The 26,973-nt window shown below is 39.3% G+C and overlaps 1 protein-coding gene and 2 long non-coding RNA genes across 3 annotated transcripts; 2 read left to right on the top strand and 1 right to left on the bottom strand.

The window, feature by feature from the left end:
• Positions 1 to 213: 213 nt before the first annotated feature.
• Positions 214 to 2,031, bottom strand: LOC131231521 (uncharacterized). The gene is made up of 2 exons (XR_009164404.1): positions 628 to 2,031; positions 214 to 522 (listed from the first exon to the last, which is right to left on the bottom strand). It is a non-coding gene; the product is annotated as an uncharacterized LOC131231521 (long non-coding RNA).
• Positions 2,032 to 2,049: 18 nt separating this feature from the next.
• On the top strand, positions 2,050 to 11,319 carry LOC131231520 (uncharacterized). The gene is made up of 2 exons (XR_009164403.1): positions 2,050 to 2,093; positions 11,099 to 11,319. It is a non-coding gene; the product is annotated as an uncharacterized LOC131231520 (long non-coding RNA).
• A 5,600-nt stretch (positions 11,320 to 16,919) lies between these two features.
• LOC131231416 (probable leucine-rich repeat receptor-like protein kinase At1g35710) lies at positions 16,920 to 25,178 on the top strand. The gene is made up of 2 exons (XM_058227587.1): positions 16,920 to 20,235; positions 24,593 to 25,178. The coding sequence occupies exons 1-2, from the start codon at positions 17,004 to 17,006 to the stop codon at positions 24,949 to 24,951; spliced, it is 3,591 nt and encodes a 1,196-aa protein (XP_058083570.1). The 5' UTR covers positions 16,920 to 17,003; the 3' UTR covers positions 24,952 to 25,178.
• The last annotated feature ends 1,795 nt before the right edge of the window (positions 25,179 to 26,973 follow it).

Below are 26,973 nucleotides of genomic sequence, written 5' to 3'. Positions count from 1 at the left end.
CCCTTTACTGGCAATTGTGCTGGCCGCCACTGCATGTGGGCTTTACTGGTGGTTGTCCTAGCCGCCGCTTCATGTGGGATTTACCGACAGTATGTACAGTACGTTGTGGTATTTGAATTTTTGGATACAAAGGATATTTAAACTCAAATGCCTTGATTCATGTGGGACTGATTTAACTTTACTAAAACTTCAATTAGCATTTAGGCACATGGCTGCATTGAAGGGAGTGCATTTGGTGGCTCCAGAATCACAACTTAACGTACATGTACTTGCTCCTAATTCCATAAAATGATGGACCTTATCATTGACCGTTTTGGTTAAGGCCCACCTGATTTCACATTCCTCTTAGGAAGTAGATTGTGCCTAGTGATTGTTTTCGTAAAAAACAAATACATGCCTATGTGGCCCTTTCACACGCATCGAGCTGCCGCGAATAATATTTACAATAATAAATTGAACAGTTTCAAAAATAAATAAATAAAATCCATCGATCTATAGCTCCCATTCATCCATGCCTAAAACCTACAAAACAAAATAGTAAAAAGAAATTAATTGGTATCAGAGTTAGAGATTGGAATTCAACTCACTATTGCATCAAAATACATATTAAAGCAATCGAAAACTTACTTATCTTGTTCTTTGTGGCCCACCTGATCACGGAATCAACAGGGATGATGATAAAAATAGTGGACCTGATAATGGGCCACAAAAGGGAAAATTGAAAGAAAAAAACATCAATTTTTCCAAAAATAATACTACTTGCACTCTAACAATAGTTTATTTAATTATCATGATATTTACATTTTCAAGCAAGCGAAAAATTTAGGTGTCGTAACATCATTTATCCTTCAAAAAAAAAAAAAAGGGAAAAAAAAAAGAATAAAAAAGAAATGCAGAACTTGGCTACGTCTCCTAAAGATGACAATTCTATCAAATGTGATACATATTACTCACCAAGTCAGGATTATTTAATATAATTTCATTATATGATGACTTATCAGCACTGGTTCCCAAAATCACATGTAACTTGAGTTTTTATTTATTTACTTCTTTTTTTTATCAGAAAGGGTGGGACAATACATATAACTTCGTAGATTTGAAAAATTCGACAACCATACATACAGGTGGGCACCACTAAAAGAAATAGGTCTCGACTATCGAATAATCCATGCAAAAAATCAACAAACTTCACAACCGAGCCATATTGACAACCACAAAGTGGTGATTGAATATAAAGGAAGGAATTAAAAAGCTTAATGGATGAAAAATTATGTCTCCAATGAAAGGAAAAGGTTGGGCTTACATTCTTTTCTTGACGATAAATGAAAGCTAATTGTTTAGATTAAAATGGCGTTTAGGGCTCAAACATCCCTTCAGAGGATGCATCCAAATGGCCCCATAATTAGATTCAATAATCACCGAAACTACAATACTAATAACACCAAATTGTGATAACCATAAACCTCAACAATATCTTGAGAAAATCTAAATGGAACATAAGCAAATTCTGAAGAACATCATCAACGTTCAATTTCTTGAAATCAATTTCAGCAATTATAAAGAAATTATACTGTCGATTCAACCAAAAACTCAGAACTTAAGCCTTTAGAAGACTTACTAATCCCAAAGCAATGCAATTATAAGCTCAAGCAGACCAAAGGAAGATCATCAGCTGATTCTTATTGCTATCTTCAGCATAATTTTTCTATGGGCTCTCCATTTTCTCCAATGATTTGTAAAATACAGTTCTTAGAATTCTAATATGCGAATTGCCTTGCCAAAGATGGAAACTTTTAGATTTATGAAAGTTACCATTGGTCTGTCACTGAAATTTCTCCAAAAAGAAAAACAAAAAACAAAAAAAAAAAAAAAAAAAAAACCACAATAGTATATTTGTTGTTTTTTTAATCTGCTTGGGACAGGTTAAGGCTCAATAGCAAGTACACCTGAGTCAGCAACTGAATTCCATTACAAGTTGCCTAACCCAAACCCAACCTGAATTCCTTTGTATTCGACCCTAAACTGACGAAACCCAGGCCAGTATTGTTGCTGACCTAAAGTACAACGAGTATATTGTTTACAATACAGCTCAGGTTGGTAATTTTACATGAACTTCAACTCTGTTATTATTTGATGTCTATTACTAGATGTTGGAGTCGACATGAGTGTCAACGAGAGTCAATAGCATTTAAATATGATGGGAGGCTATCCAAAACCATAGTTCTAAAATTCAGTGACTCAACCCAAAACTCGGCCAATTCAACTTGACTCAGAAAGATTTTGAACTGGGTCACCATGAAACTCACTTGAGAGCTTGACTCGGTTGAGACTCAGCCAGACTCATTGCGTTAGCTTGCTGACTCAGTTGACTCGGCACGACTCGAACTGAGTCAATTGCCGCATGATTGCTTTTCATAATTAAGAAATAAACGTGTAGAGGGTGAGATTCAAACCCTTGCTTTTCTAAGAAAGTTAAGTGACTCTTTCACCAAGTCATGCACCTCATCTTTGAATGTCTATCAGCTTTTTGCATTCGTACTAATTTAAATAGGTGTTATTATTTAAATTCCTTATTTATTTATAGTTAAATATCGAGTCAAGTCACGAGTCAACCTAACCTTGACATTGAGTCAAGTCGATTTTTTAGGTTTTTGAACCATGTCCAACACATGTTCAGTAGTTGGATTTTAAATCCCAGTTTGATATATGTTTTGGATTCTTGCCCACCATTTTTAGTGTGTGAAAGATACATGCAATGACTCTGTGTACACAAAAGTTGTGTGATGCAGGACATGAAATTCAAATATAACGTGCAAGATTTTCAGGCTTTAAATCACACTAGTTCAGAACAATTACACAAAATGTCATATCCTACACAGAAGTTCAAGCATTCAATTAAAGGGAATCTATGCGGTTTCAGGCCTACACATGTTAGGGCTGGATCAATAAAAATTATAAACCAAATAATATTCAAAGGGAAGTAAATTCATCCAAACATGCACAGAAATATGTCCCCAATCCAAAGGATTCACAGGTTACAATTCCGAGAACCCTAGGGTTAGGGAAAAGGGCAAATAAATTGGAATTAATGCAATATATGGTTAAGGTTATGGAAAGTAAGCAAGAGAGGAATGAAAAGGAGGGAAAAACTGGACCTGACGACAGTCCACGCGTGCGGACAGCGGGCCAGACCTAACGCACATATGCAGGGGCCTGTCTGCACGTGCGAGGGGGCAACGAATCTGGAAGGCGACTCCTTGAGTCTGGTCGGCCAGGGGTGGACTCCAAAACCTCCAAATTTCAGCTTGATCTGATGCATGGCCTGGGCGTGGTGCTCCGTCGAAGTTTCGGCCCTCCTGCAGAGCCAGGTTCTGGAAATCTACTGTAGAGAGAAAAACGGCTGCAATAGAGGATGGATTTGAAGCGTAGATGGTTGTAGGAGAAGAGAAATATAGATGGTAGAAGGTGGGGGCGAATCTGAACAAGTGTGACTTCGCACCACGGTAGTAGCCCTTCGAAGAAGAGATGGTTTCACACCCAATTAGACTTTCACAACTCAGAGAGGAGCAAGAAAACGCAAAAAATTTATTCAATATTCAATAATCAAAAAGACTACAAGAAGCGCCTATTTATAATAAAATCATATACCCCAAAACTCGCGTCATGTGCTCAACCTATTACTTGAAGATAAAGTAATAAAAAATAATAACTAATCAAAGCAATCTAAACCGTTCATAATATTCCTAATAACAATAATAAGCAAAACTCAAAATACTAGATTAATTAGAATAGTGGGCCACGATCATGAAAACCCATGGTGGGATTCACATGACTATCGGGTCCACTCCAACGAACTAAAACGCAGTCCTCTAACTAAGAAGCCCTCCCTGGATGTCGTCTTCGATCCCGATCGATGGTAGGGCCCTCCTCCTCCTTGCGTAAGTACGCAGGGGGGGCGTGCGTGTGTGCGTGATGTCCCCATCAACTCTCCCCAGTTGTGAAGATTTCACCACTGCGAAATAAAACTCCTAAACCGCTCCAAGATGTCAGAATCAAGTCTCTGAAGCTCCTCCTCAGTGAGCCATGTATTGTCTAAAGTTAGGCATGACTTCCACTTAACCAGGTACTTCTAAAACCCGCCGTCTGACGTTTATACTATCTGATGATCCAGAATATCATTTATTTCTTCTCTAGGTGTGGGAAGGGTAGGTATAGGAGGTAGAGGCTGGGAAGAAGGGTCAAGAAGAGACCATGTATCAAGGGACAGGTCTGGGGAATCAGGATGGTTGGGCGAAGGGCCGGATAAAGTATCAATGGTTCCCTAAAAAGTAACTAGATCCTCCACATTAAATGTGGAACTAATTCTCAAGGAAGATGGAAGATCTACCACATTCGCATTGAAACTGTTTCGTTTTATAATTTTGAAAGGTCCAGCGCTACGCGCGTGTAATTTACGAACGCCCCCCTGAGGGTACCACTCGGGCCTAATGCGGACCATCATAGAGTCCCTTACATTGAATTCCTTAAAACTTTTATGCTGGTCTGCAGAAAATTTGTAATGTTCATTATTAGTAGTGATCTTTCACCTGATTTCTTAATGCAATGAATGAATTGATGCGTAAGGGATTCTGCACTCTGATAGCCTATGGGATAGTGACATAAAGACAAGATAGATAGGCTTCCTAGGCTTATAACCAGTAACGACTTCAAAAGGACTTAGACCTGTGGACCTATTTACAGAACTATTAAACGCAAACTTGGCTATAGGTAGTATGGTGTCCCACGTCCTGGTGTGCTCCCTCACTAAACATCTGAGCAAACTCCCTAGGCTCCTATTGACCACCTCAGTCTGACCATCGGTCTGAGGATGGTAGGCAGAAGAAAATTGGAGCCTAGCATTCATTATGTGTCATAATGTCTTTCAAAAGTAACTCATGAATCGCACGTCACGGTCAGACACTATATTTTTTGGTAACCCATGTAGTTTGACGACCTCAATAAAGAACAGTTTGACAACATGGGATGTGTCGGAGGTCTTAGAATAAGGAATGAAGTGGACCATTTTAGAAAAACGGTCCCACGACAACAAATATGGAATCGTGTTTCCGAATAGTCTTAGGGAGTCTAAGCACGAAGTCCATACTGATGTCCTGCCAAGGAATGAATGGAACTGGCAAAGGTGTGTATAATCCTGTATTTTGTTTTTTCTATTTTGCCAGTTGACAAGTACGACATTACCCTATAATTTTGGTCACGTCTCGCTTGAGACTTAACCAATGAAACCTATCCTCCAGTAGGGCAATAATCTTGTCTCAACCGAAATGACACGTGACCCCTCCCGAATGTAACTCTCAGACAAGAAAATCGCAAAGGGAGGTGCAATGTATGCACAAGCGGTCACTTGTAAACAAATATCTATCTAAAATCTACTACTTACTACTAGCTCCTGATGGACTCTCTAACAACGATGTGTACACAACTCCAAAATCTGAACACTCAGAATAATCTTATTTGATGCGCTCGAGGTCCGTGACTTTGACACTCATGTAATTGAGTAACACGACTCAACGACTCAACGCGTCAGTAGACTTATTCTCTACACCAGCCTTGTACTTCAGCACAAAAGTGTACTCTTGAAGGAATTGAACCCATTTGGCGTGCCTAGGGTTTAATTTCTTCTGAGAGTTCAAATATCTCAAGGCCTCGTGATCTGAGAATAAGATGAATTCTTGTGACAATAAGTAATGACACCAATGGCGCAGTGATTGCACTACCGCATAGAACTTTTTGTCATAGGTGGAATATTTTTATTTTGCTTCATTCAGTTTCTCACTAAACAAAGGCGAAGGTGTCCTTCCTGACTAAGTACTCCTCATATACTGACTCCTGACACGTCTCATGCGACTTCAAAAGCTTTTGAAAAATTCGAAAGTCGCGTGACTAGAGCTTCAATCATCTTAACTTTTATCTCCTTGAAGGCCTTCAAGGCTGCATTTGTCCATTGAAACTCTCCCTTTTTTATGCAATCTGTGATGGGAGCCATAATGGAACTGAAGCCTCAAATGAATCGCCAATAGAAGGTGACTAAGTCGTGAAAGCTGCGCACCTCATAAATATTATGGGGTTCAGGCCAATTGAGGATGGTCTTGACCTTCTCGGGATCCTCCAACACGCCCTCAGCTGACACAACAAAACCTAAGAAGATAATACTACTAGACAAAAATACACACTTTTTTAGGTTGGCATACAATTTCTCGGCTCTAAGGATCCCACAAACCTATCTCAAATGGTTGATGTATTGTTTCTTGGTCATGCTATAAATTAAGATATCATCAAAGTATACGACTAAGAACTTTCTCATAAAGGGCATCAACACTTGGGTCATCACACGCATGGAAGTGCTTATGGCGTTAGTCAGCCCAAAAGGCATAACTAGTCACTCGTATAGTTCATCCTTCATCTTGAAGGCCATCTTCTACTCATCACTAAGGCGTACACGGATTTGCTGATAACCACGTTTAAGGTCAGTTTTCGACAAGATAATAGCATTGGCTATCATATCCAACATGTCATCAAGACGCAGTATGGGAAACTGATACTTGACTGTGATTTTGTTGATGGCCCTACTATCAATACACATCCTCCATGTGCCATCCTTCTTAGGTATAAGAAGGGTGGGCACGACACACGATCTCATGCTCTCTCGAATGAAACCCTTCTCTAGGAGGTTGTCAATCTGTCTCTTCAACTCAGCGTGCTCCTTTGGCTTTATTCTATAATGCGGGAGGTTTGGTAGAGTTGCCCCAGGGAGTAAATCAATGGCATGCTGTATATCCCTCACAGGGGGAAGCTCATTCCGTAGATCCGCAAGAAAGACATCATGAAACTCATCCACTACTGGAATAGCCTCAGTGGGTAACTTTACACTAGCCTCTGGTGCACTCTCCCTAGCCACAAGGGCGTACACTATCGAATCTGACTCAGGCTCTTAATCAAAGTCCTTGGCATTTAGAATGTGGAGAGGTTTAGACTTGGACTTCAATTCATTTAATTCCTTTGAGCCGCTCACACCATTGTGTGGTGGACTCCTTTCCAGTCGTGTTCTTGGGTGGAAGTGGATTTAGCTTGACCTTCTTACCCTCAAACCAGAATGTACACACATTTGAACGACCAAATATGGTAACATCCATATCATAAAGCCAAAGTCTACCCAAAATGATATGGCCAACATCCATGGGAACAACATCACACCAGATTGTGTCTTTATATAATCCAAATTGAATAGGAACAAAACAGCAGTGCGAGACTGGAATAGAAGTTTCATCAACACAGGACACTCTATAGGGTTGAGGATGAGCTTCAAGCTTCAAGCCCAAACGGCTCACAGTGTTATTCGATGCCACGTTGGCACAACTATCACTATCCATGATCATCTTACATATCTTTTCTCCACATTTTGTATAAGTATAGAAGATCGTGTTGCGGCGCCAATCATCAGTGTTCTTGGCTTGAGCAAAGGCGCAACGCATAACTGCAAGGGTCGTAGACTCTTGCACTCCCTCTTCCTCATCACTAGGGGTTTCTACTGGCTCATATTCTTCCTCCTCACCGTCACTCTCTGGGGGCACTACTTCTACTTGCCTATCAATAAGGAGCACTCTGGTGCCCTTTCTCGTGCTGCACTAGTGGACAAAATGATCAAACCCCTGACACCTAAAACACCTAGTTACTCCACTTCTACGCAAGCTAGACCCGATAATCTCTTTACTCTTATCATCCTTAGGCCTGAACTGAGAACTGTTGGAAGGTTTGTTTTGGTATCCAGTGTTAGGTTTAGCCCTAGAAGGGTTGGCCTTATCGCTAGAATCGCGAAAGTCAAACCGCCTTCCCACAAATGCTTTGAGGTATTGCTCAATCTCCAACACTACTTGATACAACTATTCAATAGTGTTTATGTCTTTGGCGAGCAACTCTCCTAATGGCAAAACGAATGCCCATTTTAAATCGAGTAAGGGTGAGTATGGGGTCCTCATCAACCTCACAACGGGTCAAGTACTCTTCGAACTTTTCAATGTATTCAGCAACACTCATGAAATCCTGTTGAAGAGACTATCATTCTTCAATCAACCGTAAGCAATAAAAGAAAGGGAGGTACTTCTCCTTAAGAGTTTCTTTCACTTCTCCCCAATGGACTTTTGAGAGCTCCCTTGCTCTTTTTTTTCTTTCGCTCTACTGTAGTCCAAAACCTCTTTGCTTGGCCCACAAGCTTCATCTTTGCGAATCAAACTCTACAAGTATCTGACATGTCGTACCACCCAAAATAGTGGTCCATATCTGTCGGTCAGTCTAAAAAGGCTTTAGGGTCCAACTGGTCATAAAATGTAGGGGCATCTACTCTAACTCCCTTGAGGAGTTGCGCATCTGGGTCATATTGATCATGATGTCCCTCGCGGGGTGGGTGTACAGGTGTGCGCCTATGAACAATTCTTTGGTCACCTCCATTCCTTAGTCTAATCTCCTGATCACCTGCCTGAGATTGGACATCTTTCCCAATGGTAGAGTTTGCCTGGGCGGAGGTCTCTAGTTGAGTAACGCACACATTAAACTACTTAAAGCGTTGGTCCATACGTTGTTCCAAGAGCTTAACCAAAGACTCAAACTGCTGGGTTAGCTTGTTCATTGACTCTTACAATTGTTTCATGTTTAGTGTAGGGTGCAAGCCAAAACCACAACTCGTATGTGTGGGTATACAACTACTAACTCAACTTAAGGACCTTCTACTACGACTATATGTGCTTAAATGAGACTAAATGCTCCTATGGGACTCTATATGGGTAAAACGACACAATACTACTCAATTTTCAGCAACCTATCTGCCCAAAAAAGCTGTCAACAAAAAATCCAACAAAGAGTTATTGGAGATTTTCTGATAGCAGAAAATTCGGCACCCTATATTAGGAATTATAGACCTCTAAATAGCTCTATATGATGATACTTGATGCATAATGGACACAAATAAACTAAACCCTTAACATGCAATGCATTCCCCTATAAAAACATTATGCTCTGATATGAAATTTGATGCAGGACATAAAATTCAGATATGACATGCAAGATTTTCAGGCTTTAGATCACACTAGTTCAGAACAATTACACAAAATGCCATATCCCACACAGAAGTCCAAGCATTCAATCAAGGGGAATCTATGCGGGTCCAGGCCTATACATGTTAGGGCTGGATAAATAAAAATTATGGACCAAACAAAAATCAAAAGGAAGTAAATTCATCCACGCATGCACAAAAATATGTCCCCAATCCAAGGGATTCACAGGTTACAATTCGGAGAACCCTAGGGTTAGGAAAAAGGGCAAATAAATTAGAATTAATGCAATCCAGGGTTAGGGTTATGAAAAGTAAGTAAGAGAGGAATGAAAATGGGAAAAAACTGGACCTGACGACAGTCCACGCGTGTGGACAATGGACCAGACCTGACGCACGTGCGCAGGGGCCTATCCGCACGTGCGTGGGGGCCACGAATTTGGAAGGCGACTCCTTGAGTCTGGTCGGATAGGGGTGAACTCCAACACTCCCAAATTTCAACTTGATCTGATGCACGGCTTAAGCGTGGTGCTCCGCCGAAGTTTCAGCCTTCCTATAGGGCCAGATTCTGGAAATCTGCTGTAGAGGGAAAAATGGTCGCAATAGATAATGGATTTAAAGCATAAATGATTGTAGGAAAAGAGAAATATGGATGGCAGAAGGTGAGGGTGAATCGGAACGAGTGTGGCTTCGCACCACGGTAGTAGCCCTTCGAAGAAAGAGGGGTTTCGCACCCAATTAGGCTTTCACAACTCAAAGAGGAGCAGGAAAACCCATAAATTTTATTTAATCTTCAATAATTAAAAAGACTACAAGAGGTGTCTATTTATAATAAAACCTTATACCCCAAAACTCGTGTCATGTGTGCAACCTATTACATGAAGACGAAGTAATAAAAAATAACAACTAATCAAAATATTCTAAATCATTCATGATATTCCTAATAACAATAATAACTAAAACTCAAAATACCAGATTAATTAGAATAGTGGGTCACGATCATGAAAATTCATGGTGGGATTCATATGACTATCGGGTCCACTCTAACGAACCAAAACGTAGTCCTCTAACTAGGATGCCCTCCCTGGACTCATCATCGATTCAGATCGATGGTGAGGCCCTCCTCCTCTTTGTGTACGTGTGTAGGGGGGCATGCGCGTGCGCATGATGTCCCCATCATTGCACCCTTAAAACTACAGCTACTCTTAAAAGTCACTTGATATACATTGATACACTATCCTCTAAAACTTAGAGCTTTTAGAGCAAGTAATTGTTTGTCATGATATTAGAGCAGAATGTCCCGAGTTCAAATCCTAAGAGCCTCAATGTTATATTCTCAACCTTCTCTAGTACGTTTCTTGGCGGAGCTGCACCCCGCATGTGCAGGAAAGTGTTAAAATCCATTGATATACATTGATATGACCATCCCCTGACTGTTTGAACTTTTAGAGAAAGTGGTTGTTTGGCAACAGCTACTACCATCACTGCCATCAGTACTGCAATTTTCCTCATGTGCCTGACACCAGTAGGGTGTATTTTGTTTTATCGTATGAATGATTTTCTAATTGTGAGTCAGTCACAATGGATTTTGTTGCAACTTAACAACCTTCCAATGTTGATCAAATGACTGCTTGGTTTGGAACTACCAGTTGATCACTGAGTGGTTTTGAGAACTGTCATGGCCTTTGCATCTAAAAGCCATTAGACCGTTGTAATGTCTGAATAATCTTATAGACCCTCCAATCTTACTAGTGGCAATCAAAACATGTTCTCATTTTAATATATGCTTCATAGAATATTGTCCATGCTGCATGATCATGAAACATTCGCCAATCTACCATTTAAAAGCTGACCCCAAATTGCTGGGAAAAATTCTAACACGATGAAGATGGTGAACCTTCAAATCCTTGAATTGCGTTTTCTTTTTTACTAAGATTATCATGATGACCAACCTTCTAATCTTTAGATTGTGGATCCTTTTCTTTCCTTTTTTTGCAGGTCAAGATGCAATTCTTGCGCAAGGTGAGGTTTCATCACAAGCAGCAATGAAGACGAAAACTATTTTCATCTACATAGGTAATACTTGGTGATGTTACCTATATCAATAATACTTGGTGAAATGTAAAAAATTCCAAATATCGCCGATATTTTCAATAATACAGTAATACTTGGTGATATTATCTATATCAATAATGCTTTGAAAAGAATCTCTTATGAAAGTTTCTTGGTATCGGTGTTACTATTGATAATATCCTCAAAGCCAGGGAAACATCAGTAAATAATTGAAAATTGACGAAAGATTTTAGAAAACCTACAAATATATATTGTTTTGGGTTTTTTTTGTTCTTTTGAAAAAAAATTTCCTAAGGTGATTTCAATCACTCTCAATTATTATTGAATCAAAGTTTGGATTTGGGGAGAAATCTCGACTCAAAATGAAGACAGGCAAAAATCTATATGAACTTAATTTTATTTTATTTTTTCAAATGTTAGTGTGGATTGCAATGGAAATGCATGTCTGTGCATGATTCTCACACACAAATATAGATTTGTGGTTGAAAAAAAAATAACATTTAAGTGAAAAAAGAAAGAAATTTGACAAATTCTAATTTTTTTCATTTTTATATTGAAAAACATGTGTTCTTCCCTCTTAATTAATATGAAATTTTTTATATATTATTAAGTGTTAGTGAATCTATTGATTGGTTACAAATTTTATATATTTGTTTTATATTGATTTTTCGACAAAATATGGTTAGACCTCTATAAAATGGAAACTTATTGTATATAGTTGCTTTTTGCAAAATTCCAATTCCTACATGTATAAAGATGTGTCTTTTAATATCTCCTAAAGTTTGATTGAAAATTTTTGCCTTAGATAATGATATTTCTAATATTGACAAAACCGATACATTTTTCCTTATCTCCACATGTAACAATACTAATGCTCTATACATTGCCTACAAGTCTATCTTTCATGCGAGTGTCAGTGTAGGGCCTCTAAGCCTTATAAAAGATGGGCCACACCACAAAGGTCACCAATGGTGAGAATCAGGATGGTCCATTCATTGGTGGGCTAAGGTGTTATGGTCCAGACCATTGGGTGAGCTAGGTCGTAAAGGTCAGCAGATAATCCCATGATCTAGCATCAGGCTTGAACATGGGAGGGTTACTGGCTTTGATATCATATATTGATGAGGTGGTTCAATCATATTCATTCTCATAACACATCCGTACTTTCGAGTACACTTGGACGGCCACGGATATAGGTCGGCAAGTGGAGTGGGCCAGGGCCTAGCCTGGATCCATAGGATCTCTTGAGGCCTAGGATTGGAAATGTGGCTATGGTTAAGACCCGATGACTAACTGGACTGGATCGGATCGGAGCAATCTGCACGCATGCAGAACAAGTTGGGCCCATTGGTTGGACATGGGCCTTTATTTTAAGGACTGATCGTAATTGAATGGATTTTTGGGTTGTATCTATTTAAAGGCCCAACCAGTGGGCCTGGACCAGCCAAGCGCTTGTACTGAATATTGGGTTCATGGGCCTGGACTGGTCCACGTTTTTAATCATGGTGCATGGGCTGTGCTTTGAGCACCGGCTCAGGTTTTAGCTCATAGGCTGGGTTTTGAGATTTCTTGATGGACAGCGGGCGTAAACCCCATGCCACACGGTGGGCCCACATCCGTTGAAACAGATGGACGGTGAGGGTAAACCCGTGCAGCACGGTGAGCCCACATTTGACAAAGCAGATGGGAGGGTATGAATATAAAGGACGCGGATTGTGTCCTACCCCCAACCGTCTCCAGCTGGGAACGGGCAGCAGCTTTGAGTGGCCACCGTGATGTGTGGGTCTTATCCACACCGTCCATCCATTTTTATTTTTTGGTATCATTTTAGGATATAAACCCAAAAATGAGGCAGATTTAAGGCTCAAGTGGACTACACAATGGGGATTAAATTCTTGCCGTTGAAATCTTCTTGGGGGCTGCAGAAGTTTTGGATGGAGCTGATATTTGTGTTTTATATTCATCCAGAAGTTGGATGGCAAATAAACATCACAGTGGACCTTAGAAAGTTTCAACGGTGAGAATAACTATCACCGCTGCTTCCTGTGGTGTGGTCCGCTTGAGCCTTTGATCTGCCTCATTTTTGAGCTTATCCCCTAAAATGATAGGAAAAAATGGATGGAAGTGTGGATAACCATACATCACGGTGGCCGCTCAAAGCTGCTGCCCGTTCCCAGTTGGGGGTAATCAGCGTCCAAATATAAAACCGTGTGGCCCATGCTTTATCTTAACTGCACCGTGATTGCACCTTGCCGATTGTCAGGTTACACATTAGTGGGTTTTGCCAGCATGGGGCCCAACTTAATGTGTGTGTGTTGTATATCCACGCCGTTCATCAGTTTTTTCAGCTCATTTTAGGGCACCATCCTCTAAATGAAGCAAACCCAAATCTCAAGTGGATCACATAGTAGGGATTGAATGCACCATTAACAACTTCTTTGGGGCCATAGAAGTCTTGAATCAAGCTCATATTTGTGTTTTCCCTTGATGGACGTCTTTGTGACCTTATCAACAGGTTGGATGGCAAATAAACATTGTGATAGCCCTAGGAAGGTTTTAATGGTGAGCATTCAATTACCACTGTTTGCTATGGTGTGGCTCACTTGATATTTGGATTGCTTCATCTTTCTTTTTTTTTATCATACTCTAAATGGGCTGTAAAAAATAAATAAATAAAGGAGATTTGACTCTATAGGATCTCGGTCCAATCCCATGGGAGTGGATTAGGTGTCACCCGGGTAACACGCTAGTGGGTATTGCCCTGGGGCCCACCGTGATATATGTGTTGTATATCCATGCCGTCCATCAGTTTTTCTATCTCATTTTAAGCAATGATCACAAAAATGAAGCAGATCCAAATCTCAAGTGGACCACACAGTGAGGATTGAATGCCTACTGTTAAAAACTTCCTGAGGGCCACATTTTTTTATCACGTGGCCCACTTTCATTTTTTTTTAAAGTACATTTATCATCAATTTGCATTATCAAATTGATGTTAATTGTGGGTGCCTGACCAAATTTAAGAATTCAGCTGCTACTTGAAATATGCCAAACACAACATGCAGATGCACATGTATGTAACTACAGATGAATAACCCCAACTTCATTGCATTTTTCTGTTTCTTGTTCTTTTTTTTGGTGTTTTCTTCCAATTCGCTTACCATCAAGTTTCTCCAATTTGAAAACTGATGGGAACCTTTGCATCTTCAGCTTTCGTGGGGTTGCAGTAACTCATACCGGATTCTGAAGCCATCATCCTGTTGCATCTCCTTTAGTTGCACTATGCCTTTTCAGAGTAAAAGAGGAGACTTGACTTTAAACATATAGAAATTTGGCCTAAAACCATCGAATCCAACGCCTGACTAGTGGAAATTTCGCAGCACCCACTAAAAAAATATGAGAAAGGACTCTAACCGTAGAATATGGGACCAAAACCACCCAGTCCCAGGCCCACTCTGGTGGAAAACTCACAGCACTCACATAATAAAAATAAAAAAGAAGACTTAAGACTCTAAGTAAAATATAGGTCCAAAACCATCTAGTCCAGGGCCCCACTCCATGGACCATCGCAGATGTAACTTGCATGTAACCCAGGGTTACAGGCATCCTCTGTGTAACCTTAAGCTCCGTTGGGTCACCATGATGTCTGTTTTATATCCAATCCATTCATTGTGCCAGCCCATTTAGGGTGTGATGCTAAAAATCAAGGAGATTTGAAAAGTCAAGTGAGCCACACCACAGGGATCAAGTGCCCATGTGGTGTGGGTGGGTCGGTGAGTGTGTGGGTTAAAAAAAAGTGAGCCACACCACAGGAATTAGTGGGTATAGAAACACCCATGTTGAAACTTTCCTAAAGTCTGCTTGATGATTATGTGCCATCCAACCTCTTCATATGATGATTCTGATGCGGATGAAGGGAAACACCAATATCCGCCTGATCCAAAACTTCTGTGGCCTCCCAAGAAGGTTTTGATGGTGGTTTAACTCATGTCTCATCATTACCTCACCCATTAATACAACACCAACTTTGTTTGATTCCAAATTCAGAGCAATGCCTATCATACCATCTTCAAATTCTACTAATTCCCCTGCCATTACTTCATCAAAACTATAAATACGAGCAATGCCATCACCTACTTCAAGTAGGGTGCTGGTATTCACAATCATGACTTCTCTATTATATTGTTCAATACGTTCACAGATAATATTACTAATTTCATTGGCCCAAATGGTTAACATGAGTGTCTCTTAATTCTTTTTCGAAAACAAAGGGAGTTAAAAAAATAATGCCTACAGTAAAAGGGCTAATCAGTTATTTCTTTCATGGCCTGAGCATACCAATATTAGTTATATGCCATCCAACCTCTTCGTAAGCTGATTCTGATGCTGATGCGGATGAAGGGAAACACCAATATCTGCAAACTTCCATGGCTCCCCAAGAAGGTTTTGATGGTGGTTGTTCAATCACCACTGTTTCTTGAGCAGTGGCCCATTTGAGAATTGAATCTACCTGAATTTTGAAAGAACATCCTAAATTGAGCAAATCGCAATGGATTAACAGAGTGGATATAAATCAGACATCACAGTGGGCCTCATAGAGCTTACGGTAAGAGTGGATTTATGTAATCTGGGATCATGGGCAATCACATTAGATACAACTTTCCTTTGACCCAGCATAAAGGGAGCCCCCTAGGGAGAAGCACTGTGGGGCCCACTGCAATGTCCTTGAAAATTCCACTCTGTGCATTGATTTTGCCAGATCATGTTAGAACAATAGCCCGACATAAGGCAGATCCAAAACTCAAGTGAAATACACAATAGGAAACAGTCCTAACATGAACTAGAAAAACTGAAGGATGAAGTGTATGTCACACCTACATCATGGCAGACCCCATATAGCCACCGCCTACTCGAACATCCCTCAGGAAAGGTGCACAGGCAATTTACATCCATTCACATCTGAAATTAAGAGCAACCCAAAAAAAAAAAAAAGTGATTGAATACCATCGCTGAAACTTTCTTGGGGGCTAGGAAGTTTTGAATCTGATATTTGTATTTTCCGTTCTTCGATGTAAGAATCACCTTATGAACATGTTAAATAGCATATAAGCATCAAGGTGAACTGCAGTAAGGTATCGACAATCGGCCTTTCCATCTCCACTATTTCTTGTGATGCGGCCCACTTGAGGTTTGGATCACCCTCATGTTTGGGTTTATCTCTAAAAATGAGCTGGCTAAACGGATGGAAAGTGTCCTATAACACAAACATCAAGGCAGCACCATCTAAGGTAGGGTCCACAAATTGGTGCAGTCTAAATCATGTTTGTACATTTGTACAAGAAGTCATACTTTTCATGACTCAAAAGTCAATGATGATTGAGCAATCCTAGCTACCCTTTCACCTGCCCATAAATGGACACCAAATAAAAGACAATAATGTCCACATTTTTCTTCTTCTTTTTTGGACTTTATATAATTCATAGTTTAATTGAGAGGAGTCGAGTCCAACCAGTTGGGCCAAAAGTTACATCCATCTAGCGGATAACTTTCAACCTATCATGTGTGTGGCATCCAAGCTGTCCAGTTGGTGGGCCGCATCATAAAGATCACCTTGTCTGAAATCATCCTTAACTGGATCAGGTGGGCCAAACCATATAAAAATTTATAACCGTTGAGAGAAAAAAATAAATAAATAAAAATAAATTTGATGAGTAGACTGGGCTTCGTATCAATCTATTAGACATGCCATGTTAGAAGATAGTAACTTCAACCTTCTACTATAAATACCCATCCATTGTAAGTTTGTAACAGACCATAAGCAACAGCAGCCATGGCCATACAGAAATCTCTCCCCCTCGCTTTTCTGCTCATTTTGCCAGCCTTTCTTCCTTCCCATGCAATATCAGCACCATCACCAGCACTCCCAGAAGTAGAGGCTCTCATGAAATGGAAAGCCAGCCTCTTGTCAGCACAAGCTCTCCATTCATGGTCGCTTCCTACTGCTAATGCTACCACCAACACAATCTCCCCATGCAAATGGATTGGGATCTCATGCAATGGTTTTGGAAGCATAACAGGGATAAGCTTACCAAGTGCAGGCTTGCAAGGTAAGCTTGATAACTTGAGCTTCCCATCATTTCCAAACCTCATTCGTCTCAATCTCCATGGAAACACCCTCACTGGAACCATCCCAGCCCATGTTGGCGCTCTTTACAAACTCACGTCTCTCGATCTGTCTGCAAATAATCTTTCTGGCATTTTACCTCTTTCAATGGCTAATCTTAGTCACATTTCAGAGCTCGACATCTCATCTAATGAAATAAGAGGCGAAATAGCTCCAATTTTTTTCACCAATTGGACCAAACTCATCTCCCTTCAGTTAGCGAACAATCAACTCACTGGAAACATTCCATCTCAAATCAGCTTGCTTACAAATCTCCAAATCTTGGGCCTCTGGGGAAATAAAATAAGTGGATCAATACCTCTAGAAATAGGGAATCTTATGAATTTGAATGTGATAGACTTGTCCAGTAACCATCTGGATGGTTTCCTCCCTTCCGCTTTAGGGAACTTGTCCATGCTCACAATTTTGAATTTATATGAAAATCAGATTTCAGGCACAATTCCTGCAGAATTAGGGAATCTAAAGAGTCTGGTTCTGCTAGAATTGTACCAAAACAATCTGACAGGTCCGGTCCCTCCTGCTTTAGGTAATTTGAGCAACCTTACAATTTTGTATCTCTACTTCAACCAAATTTCTGGTTCGATTCCTCCAGAAATAGGGAATCTGGTTAATCTCAAGCATCTTGACATGACCTATAACCTTCTAACAGGTTCTATCCCTTCCACTTTTGGGAACTTGACAAAGCTAACGGTCCTCCAATTCGCTGACAATCAAATTTCTGGTTCTATTCCTTCAGAATTTGGGAATCTGGTTAATCTCATGAGGCTTGACATGTCTGAAAACATTCTAACAGGTTCCATCCCTTCCACTTTTGGGAACTTGACCATGCTAACAATTTTTTATTCTTACAAAAATCAAATTTCAGGCCCAATTCCTGCAGAATTAGGGAATCTCAAGAATTTGGCTGAGATGTCATTGTTGCAGAACAATCTTAGTGGTCCAATCCCTCCTGCTTATGGTAATTTGACCATGCTCAGAATTTTCTCTTTATACAAAAATCAGATTTCAGGCACAATTCCTACAGAATTAGGGAATCTGTTTAATCTCATAAGGCTTGATCTATCCGACAACCTTCTAACTGGTTCTATCCCTTCCACTTTAGGAAACTTGTCCAAGCTTACTTTATTATCCCTCTTTTACTGTCAATTATCTGGTTCCTTGCCTCAAGAAATTACAAACATGACAAATCTTGATAAACTCTACTTGAATGGCAACAATTTCTCGGGCCATTTACCTCAGTTATGCCACAGTGGATCTCTTAAAAACTTCAGTGCAACGAACAACCATTTCACTGGTGAAATCCCAAGAAGCTTAAGAAATTGCACTAGCTTAACAAGAGTGCGACTCAACGGAAACCAACTTGCTGCAAATGTATCGGAAGCCTTTGGTGTTTACCCACATCTCACATACATGGATGTCAGCGACAACATGTTGTTTGGTGAACTCTCATCGAACTGGGGAGAAAGCCAAAACTTGACAAACCTACGATTCTCCGGGAACATGATCACCGGTAGAATTCCTCCGGAGATTGGGCAGTTGACGCAGCTAGGAGTGCTTGGTCTTTCTTCCAACCATCTAGTAGGACAGATTCCAAAGGAATTTGGGAGGTTGACTTCTTTGTTCAACTTGACTCTAAATGATAACCAGCTTTCTGGTCAGGTACCACAAGAGATTGGAAACCTATCCAATTTGGAGGTTCTTGACTTGTCGATGAATCACCTAAGTGGTCCAATACCACCTCATTTAGGGGATTGCTCCAAACTCCTATATCTGAAATTGAGCAAAAATTTTTTGAATGGAAGCATTCCTTTTCAGATTGGTAACATGGTATACCTACAGATCTTACTAGATCTAAGTCACAACTCCCTGAGTGGAGAGATATCACCACAACTTGGGCGGTTGATTAGGCTCGAAAAGTTTAACCTCTCCCACAACATGCTGTCAGGCTCCATTCCGCCATCTTTTGAAGGCATGTTGAGCTTGCAATCCATTGATTTTTCGTACAATGCTTTGAAAGGTCCTCTTCCCAACAGCAAAGCCTTTCAGAAGGCTCCTACAGAGGCATTCATAAAAAATAAAGGCTTATGTGGTGAAGTGCAAAGTTTGCGACCTTGCAATACCTCTCCAGTAAGTCGTGGCGATGGGAGGAAAGGCCAAAGAGTTGTCATCCTCATTGTTGTTCCTCTCTTGGTAGCCTTGTTTCTTTTATCTGTAATCATCGGTATTTCTTCCATTTATTACCGAAGAAGAAAAAATATAGAAACAAGGATTCTTGAAAGGAGCAGAAGAAATCCATTTTCAATATGGAATTATGATGGGATTGCCGTGTTTGAAGACATCGTAGAAGCAACAGAGGGTTTTGATGACAAATATTGCATTGGAACTGGAGGGTACGGGAAAGTTTACAAAGCAAATCTACCAACGGGCCAGGTAGTAGCTGTGAAGAAACTTCACCCACTCGAAGGTGGGGATCAATCTGATCAAAGAAGTTTTAGAAATGAGATAACGGCATTAACAGATATTCGTCATCGCAACATTGTGAAGCTTTATGGCTTCTGTTCCAATGCTCGATGCTCATTTCTAGTTTATGAGTACATGGAAAGGGGAAGCTTGGCTAGCATCCTAAGCAACAACGAAGGAGCTGCACAATTGAACTGGACTGTAAGGGTGAAGGTTATTAAAGGTGTGGCCCATGCTTTATCTTATATGCACCATGATTGTACCCTGCCGATCGTCCATCGAGATCTATCAAGCAGCAACATTCTATTGAATTCAAAACTTGAAGCTAGTGTCTCTGACTTTGGCACTGCACGATTGCTGATACCCGATTCATCCAATTGGACTACACTTGCAGGCACCTACGGATACATTGCTCCAGGTTAGTTTCTAAGTAAATTCTCCATGCTTTAATAGTTATATTAGCAATTGGTCTTAATTTTCTTTAGCTTTCCTATTTTCTGCTGGCAATTATATAAAGTTAGTACATTAGTTACCATACTTCTTTCCAATGTGCAATCTAGGATGACTGGAATATGAGAAAATTTGTATTTGAAAATTTTCCCATTTCCCTAAGGCCTTGCAAAGAAGCCTATGAGGGACTGTGTTGTTCCAATTCCCAAAACTTTATAAATCTGGATCCTCTGCTTGCCCCAAACAGGAAAAACCTGTTTATTGCAATGTGATTGGGCCACATTATCAAAGACAGCATTGAATGCAGCAGTGCTGACAACGTCAGTGATGATCTGGACCGATCACAATGCAGGAAAACAGGAAAAATCTGTTTGTGGCAAGCAGAAGATCCGAATTCAAACTTTATTTGGCTAAAAATCATGAAGCATTCATGAACATTTAAAGCTAATACGACCGAGAAATTGAAGATAAGCGTAAGAATGTTTTTCCTTTTCCTCACTTGAGGTCCCTCATTGTTACATCATACACATGAGGGAGATGAGTAGTGATATCAACGAGCCGGTTATCACCGGGTCAAGCGCTGTCCAAGCGCGGCCCGCACTGTTCAACGTAGGACCAAACTCGGCCCGAGCCCGTGATGGATTAAAATAGCCCAGCCCTAGCCCAGCTCGAAATGCTTATACAGAACCCAAGCCCGAACTAATGATGAGAGACGAAAGGAGAGAAGAAACTAGGGTTTTACCGAACAGAAGTGGATGGTGTTGGATTAGACTGCCATCGCCTTTACCGTTTGCAGAGGGTATCAAAAAACCCCTTCGCGATTAGAAACAGGGCAGCCAGGTGAGATTGTTTCCCTGCTTTCTATGAACTGTGGGATGATCGGACGGTCGAGATGAGGCTCCGTTTGACGCGGATTGCCAGGGAAGCTTTTCGCAAGCTAAGTAGGGCCACCGTAATTGGAGAATGGATTGGCTACTCCCGCTGCCACTAGCCAATGGCTAGTGGTCGGCGCTCTGTGGGCCCCACCATGATATATGTGTTTCATCCGTGCCGTCCATATATTTTTCTAGATCATTTTTTGATATGAGAATAAAAAACGAGATATATCACAATATCAAGTGGACCACATTACAGGAAACAGTGTTGATTGAACGTCAACCATTAAAAACTTTCTGGGGTCCATGAAAGTTTTGTATCAAGCCGACCTTTGTTTTTCCCCTCATCTAGGTCTGTATGACCTAATCAACAGATTGGATGTCAAATAAACATTACAGTGGGCCTTAGGAGGATTTTAATGGTGGATATCCAATCAATATTGTTTTCCTTTGGTGTGGTCCACCTGAGATTTATGTCCCTCTCATTTTTTGCATCAAGCCCTGAAATGATCCGTAAAAATGGATGAACGGCATGGATAAAAGACATACTTCATAGTGGGGCCGCAGAGGACCGAACACTAGCCACGGATGCCACTTCTAGGGCTGGAGAAGGGCGGCCATGTCAGTGGATCTGTGGGGCCTATCTTGATGTATATGCTTTATCCACACCGTCCATCCACTTTTCCATATCATTTGGGGGTATAAGATAAAAAAGTAGGTAGATATAATATTAAAGTGGGCCACACTTTAAGGAATATCGAAAATTGGGCACCTACCATTGAAAATTTCTTAGGGTCATAGAAAGCCCTGATCAAGCTGATATTTGTCCAGGTCCGTGTGACCTTATAAAGAGATTATATGGGAAATAATCACATTAGACCGTAGGAAGGTATCACCAATAGTTATTCAATTTAAGTTGGTTTTCACCGTGTGGTCCACTTGAGCTTTATATGTGCCTCATTTTTGGGCTCATGGTCTAGAATGATTTGAAAAAGTTCATGGACGGGGGATAAAGAAGTTCCACATATTAAAAGTTTGATTTTATATAACGCAAACTATACAAGGGAAAAAAAAAAATCTCCATAGCAACTTAAGGAGGGGTGATTTTAGGAACAAAAAATTTTTTAATAGAAGAATTCATGAAGTACATTCCATCTTCACCATTAAGCCAGACCCTGTTACCGGAAATATCAATGAAAAATCACGTAGCACTTTCCCAATTTAGCATTAACAAACAATACTTAACACAGCATTTTTTTTTTCATTTTCGCATTAAGTAATAATTTTCAGAGTTAACAAACAGACCCTAACTGTGATTCACATTTACCCAACTACCTTAACCACATGTTATCAACTAATAAATTTGTGGTGCAGACTATTTTTAACTGCCCATTTGTTGGACACTAATTTGATGGATAGAATCCTCTTAAGTATAATTTTTGGGATATGCTTCATCTACAATATGGCCATATGGTCTGGATTAATTAACATGCATACCAAGTGTGGATGGATGAATTATCACCATTTAAGAATAATTGAAAAAGCTCATTGCTTCTAGCTCATACAAGTACATGCGTAAATAATACATCAAGAAATGTGATATTCTATGGTCAATATTTTAAATATCAATGATATTGGCCGATATATCCATGCACCCGTGTGATATAAAACACACAGGTAGGTAGTGCCGATATATCCCGCACGCTCAATCAAGTGAGTATTTTCAAATTTCAATTCGTGTTTTTATTCTTTTTTGAAATTATGTTGAATCAGTGTAAAATGATTTCAAATTAATTGGTTTTTTATGTTTTGCATGAAAAATTATAGAGTTTGAACTTTGATTTCGATATTAATTGGTTTTTCATGTTCTCTATGTTTTTTTCAAAAATTTCCTTCAACCAGCTATCAATTGAGACTAATTTTAAAATATTTAGGAATATTTGATGAAATGATCATCACATACATCTAATTTCGAAATTTAAGTGTAAGTCATCTGATTTGGAAAAAAATTGAGAAAAAAATTAAAAAATTTCAATTTCTCTCAAATTACTTGCAATGTTGCACTCCAAACATGAAATCAAGCATGTATAAGGGCTGATCTTTTGATTTGATAAGTCCTTGTCAATTTTCAAAAAATAAAAATCATTTTTAATTAAAATTTATTAAAATATTAATCTTTTTAAAAAATTTTCTTCAAATAGCTATGAATTGAGACTAATTTCGAAGTATGTAGGATTATTTGATGAAATAATCATCACATTCACTCTAAATAGTATGCATTCAATTTGAATATAGTTATATTGGTTTAGTCAAACAATGCATGGCTTAGGATTCTTTATAAAGAAAATATATTATGTGTACTTTTTTGAGATGTTATGATTTAAAAGTTTGTGTTAAGGTCTTTTTTAACAATTCCTAGAGTTTCAGTGAAAAAATCAATCATTTTTCTAATATTTTCTTAGGTTTCTCAAAAAGTGCAATAAATTACCCAATGCTAACAATATATTCCGTGTGATAACCAACATGTATTTGTATCCCAAGGATGCGATACATAATGCAATACCGATATTTCGAACACTGCCTATAGTGCTCTTCCAAGAGATCCATGAGGATGGTTGGGTTTTCTCCATTGTACAAGGATCTCACAACTCTATGATCCAAACCGTCAATCTAATGTTCCACACAGTGATTGCCCTTCCGTGATTGGAAAATCCTAGCCATTGAATCTATGATCTTTCTTGTTGCATGTGCACAATTGCTTCTTTTTTCTTGAACATAGGTGATGCCCGCCAAAATGGTTAGGATTTCCAATTAGGCGAATTACTGATGCATGAGCAATCCAAATTAGGATCCAGTATATCAATAGTTTGGATCTTGGAGCTATGGACCCAATAGTACAAAGTTAAAACCTGAGTAGAATATCATAAAAACTATTAGGTGGCACATGTTTGTTGGTTATTTCCCTTGCTTCCCATACTTTTTTGAGAAATTTGGTTTGTCGGTCCAGAACACCAATACAAGTAATTTAGCTGATCCATTCTAATATTAGGAAATGATGCCTGTGCCTATATGTGCATCAATACACTCTGGTTCACACATGCCAACTTCTCATGCGTTTGGGACATTTGAGGCGTACATAAAGATAGGCTCAGCCATGCAGATGACCAGACAAAATGATTAAGCTGGTCCCCTTATTAATGTGGCTGATGAGTGGACCATCCAACTTTTTAGTAAGATCATTCGAAAGTTTGGCCCATCTTATGCATGTCCCAGATGTACCACACACATCTCAATTGGCATATGCAAAGTTAGTAAGCACAAAAACATGGAAGATATGAAACTTAAGAAACTCAGGTGAGTTTTGATATATGATTAAGAGTTTAGGTATTGTTGATTAATTAACAAAGAGAAAAATAAACATTATTTATTCAACTATCTTCTTTCATGCAGAGCTTGCATATACAATGAGGGTGACTGAAAAATGTGACGTATATAGCTTTGGTGTTGTAGCACTTGAAGTGACTATGGGAAGGCATCCTGGAGAGCTCATCTCTTCTTTATCATCACCAAGTAGTCAAGATACACTGCTAAAGGATATTTTGGACCAACGTCTCTTGAATCCGATGGCTGAGGTTGCACAGGAAGTTGCATTTGTTGTGTCCATTGCACTTGCATGCATTCAGTCAGATCCAGACTCTCGACCAACCATGCAAAACGTGGCTCAGGAGCTATCTGCTGGTGGGCCTTATTTCTCTCTAGAGCCATTCCATGCACTTACATTATGTCAACTGATGGATCACAAAGTATGATTGGGTGGATGAAAATCATCAAGGTTGTGGGCATATGGTGGAAAGAACTTCATTACCATGTATATAAAAGTCATCAAGCATAGATAGTGTTTTTCTTGATATGATATGTATACAGTTTCAGTGTGTGGAATCGACATTTATCTAGAATATAGACTTCTAGGATTGTTGATCAAAATCCAAATGTAATAAAAGAAGTAAGTTGAAAGAATAAAAATGTTTTCTTGTGTGATGGTTTAAGATTTTCAAGTCAAAGAATTTATCTTTTAATTAGGAATCGCAATCCATTTCTATGATACCAGTTTTGTACTGATGTATTATCAAAAGTGGAAGAATAGGTTTAGTTATCTGCAAGAGAAGATATACATTATAGTTTTTTTAATTAGAAGAGAATGAAAAAAGAAAAAGAAAGGGAACAGCAAATTCACACCATAGCAATATGACTTGTTGAGAAACAAACCTAATTTTGTTTTTGTGTAAGTGTGCAAGGCTTAACTATTTTGAAAATACTCGAAAAAAAATAAAAGTTAGAAGTTTCAAGAGTGTATTAGAAAGTTTTTAAAGTTAGAATCATATAGAACTATCTATAGGTAGCTGAGGTAGATAGAAAGCCATTAAACAAAAAGACAAGGGTGTAAAAAGGCCCTCAAGTATTTATATATGCATGTATAGGCCTCATTATAATGTATCAAATATACTAAATAGAAGTCGGATACTTTCACCATTTTTGTTCAAGTCCTTTGTCTCACTTCTTACTTGTGTACGTGTCAGTGTCAAAGGCCTCTTTACGTACAACACGACTCAAGACAGGTATACTGCGACTCATTCCAAAGTACCGTTTAGCCATAGGACACCAAAATCGTCATTTAGGAACGGTTTTAAACCGTTCCTAAAATGAGGCGTCGCATAAAAAAGGAACGGTTCCGAACCGGTTGTGGGTACCGTTTAAAAATTTAGACATGGAATTTTAGGGACGGTTTTAACCCGTTCTAGTGCCAACAGTCACATTTAGGAATCGTTTTTAATGTTGCCAACGATAAGATTTTAGGACAATTTTAGGAACAAATTTAAACTCTAATAAACACACGAAATTTAGGGTCAAAAGGAAATAAATTAATAGAAGTTTATTGCATTCCATCAAAATAGAGATTAATCCAAAGGAAAGAAAATAATGTGCTTGAAGATGTTTCATTGCAAAATCAAATTTACAAAAAGCCCCAATGATTTTCAGATATTCAACAACATTTTGGACTTGCAAGATAAATGTCCTTCAATAACTGTTACAACATGAACCATGCAGACAGACACTGTGGGGCAAACAGAAGTGGAGGGGAAGTTAAGGAAATGCTACCAAATTCCTCAAAAAAATAAAAGAAAAAATGTTGAGGTTGCACCGTAGTTGCCACGCAGGTGATTCAATGAAAATATGCAAGCAGAGAGAGCAGATCACGATCTGCACATACCGACAGTAGTTTAGGCGGTTGTAAGGCCCTAGATAAGAACTCTGAAATGCATCCAAGTTGCAGACTCTTAATTTGCAAGCAAAGAGATTGTAGAGGTGTCCTTAGAAGTTCCGGCAACTGGTAATTTGCAAATGCATCATATACACATCTTTATATCAACTATCAAAGCCATGGATGAGGTGATTTCTGATAGGATTTTTAATCCCAAAATAGTCAAGTTTCTTACGTATGGGAATCCTTATTAGATTTTTCAGTCATGTTTTATGTGAATGGCGAAAGAAGATGACAATTTACAAACTATAATGAAAAAATTGTGAAAACTCTGACGGGTCTAATCATGTTTTAGTGAGAAGGAAGAATTAAAGGAGGTATAGTGATGGGTTCTTTATTTTAACATGAAAATAAAATCAATCAAAAGGCATCATCCCTGAAGCACGTCTTTTCAAAGTAAATCTGCTATTGGAGGAGATGGTTCTAAGAATGGTAGAAGCTCTAATAGCCAAGAGGCAGTACAGATCGAGTTCATCTGCTACTGGAGGAGATGGTTCTAAGAATGGTAAAT

This window comes from Magnolia sinica, chromosome 17, assembly GCF_029962835.1.
Source record: "Magnolia sinica isolate HGM2019 chromosome 17, MsV1, whole genome shotgun sequence".
Lineage (NCBI taxonomy): Eukaryota > Viridiplantae > Streptophyta > Magnoliopsida > Magnoliales > Magnoliaceae > Magnolia > Magnolia sinica.
This window is presented reverse-complemented; position numbering and strand designations above follow the sequence as displayed.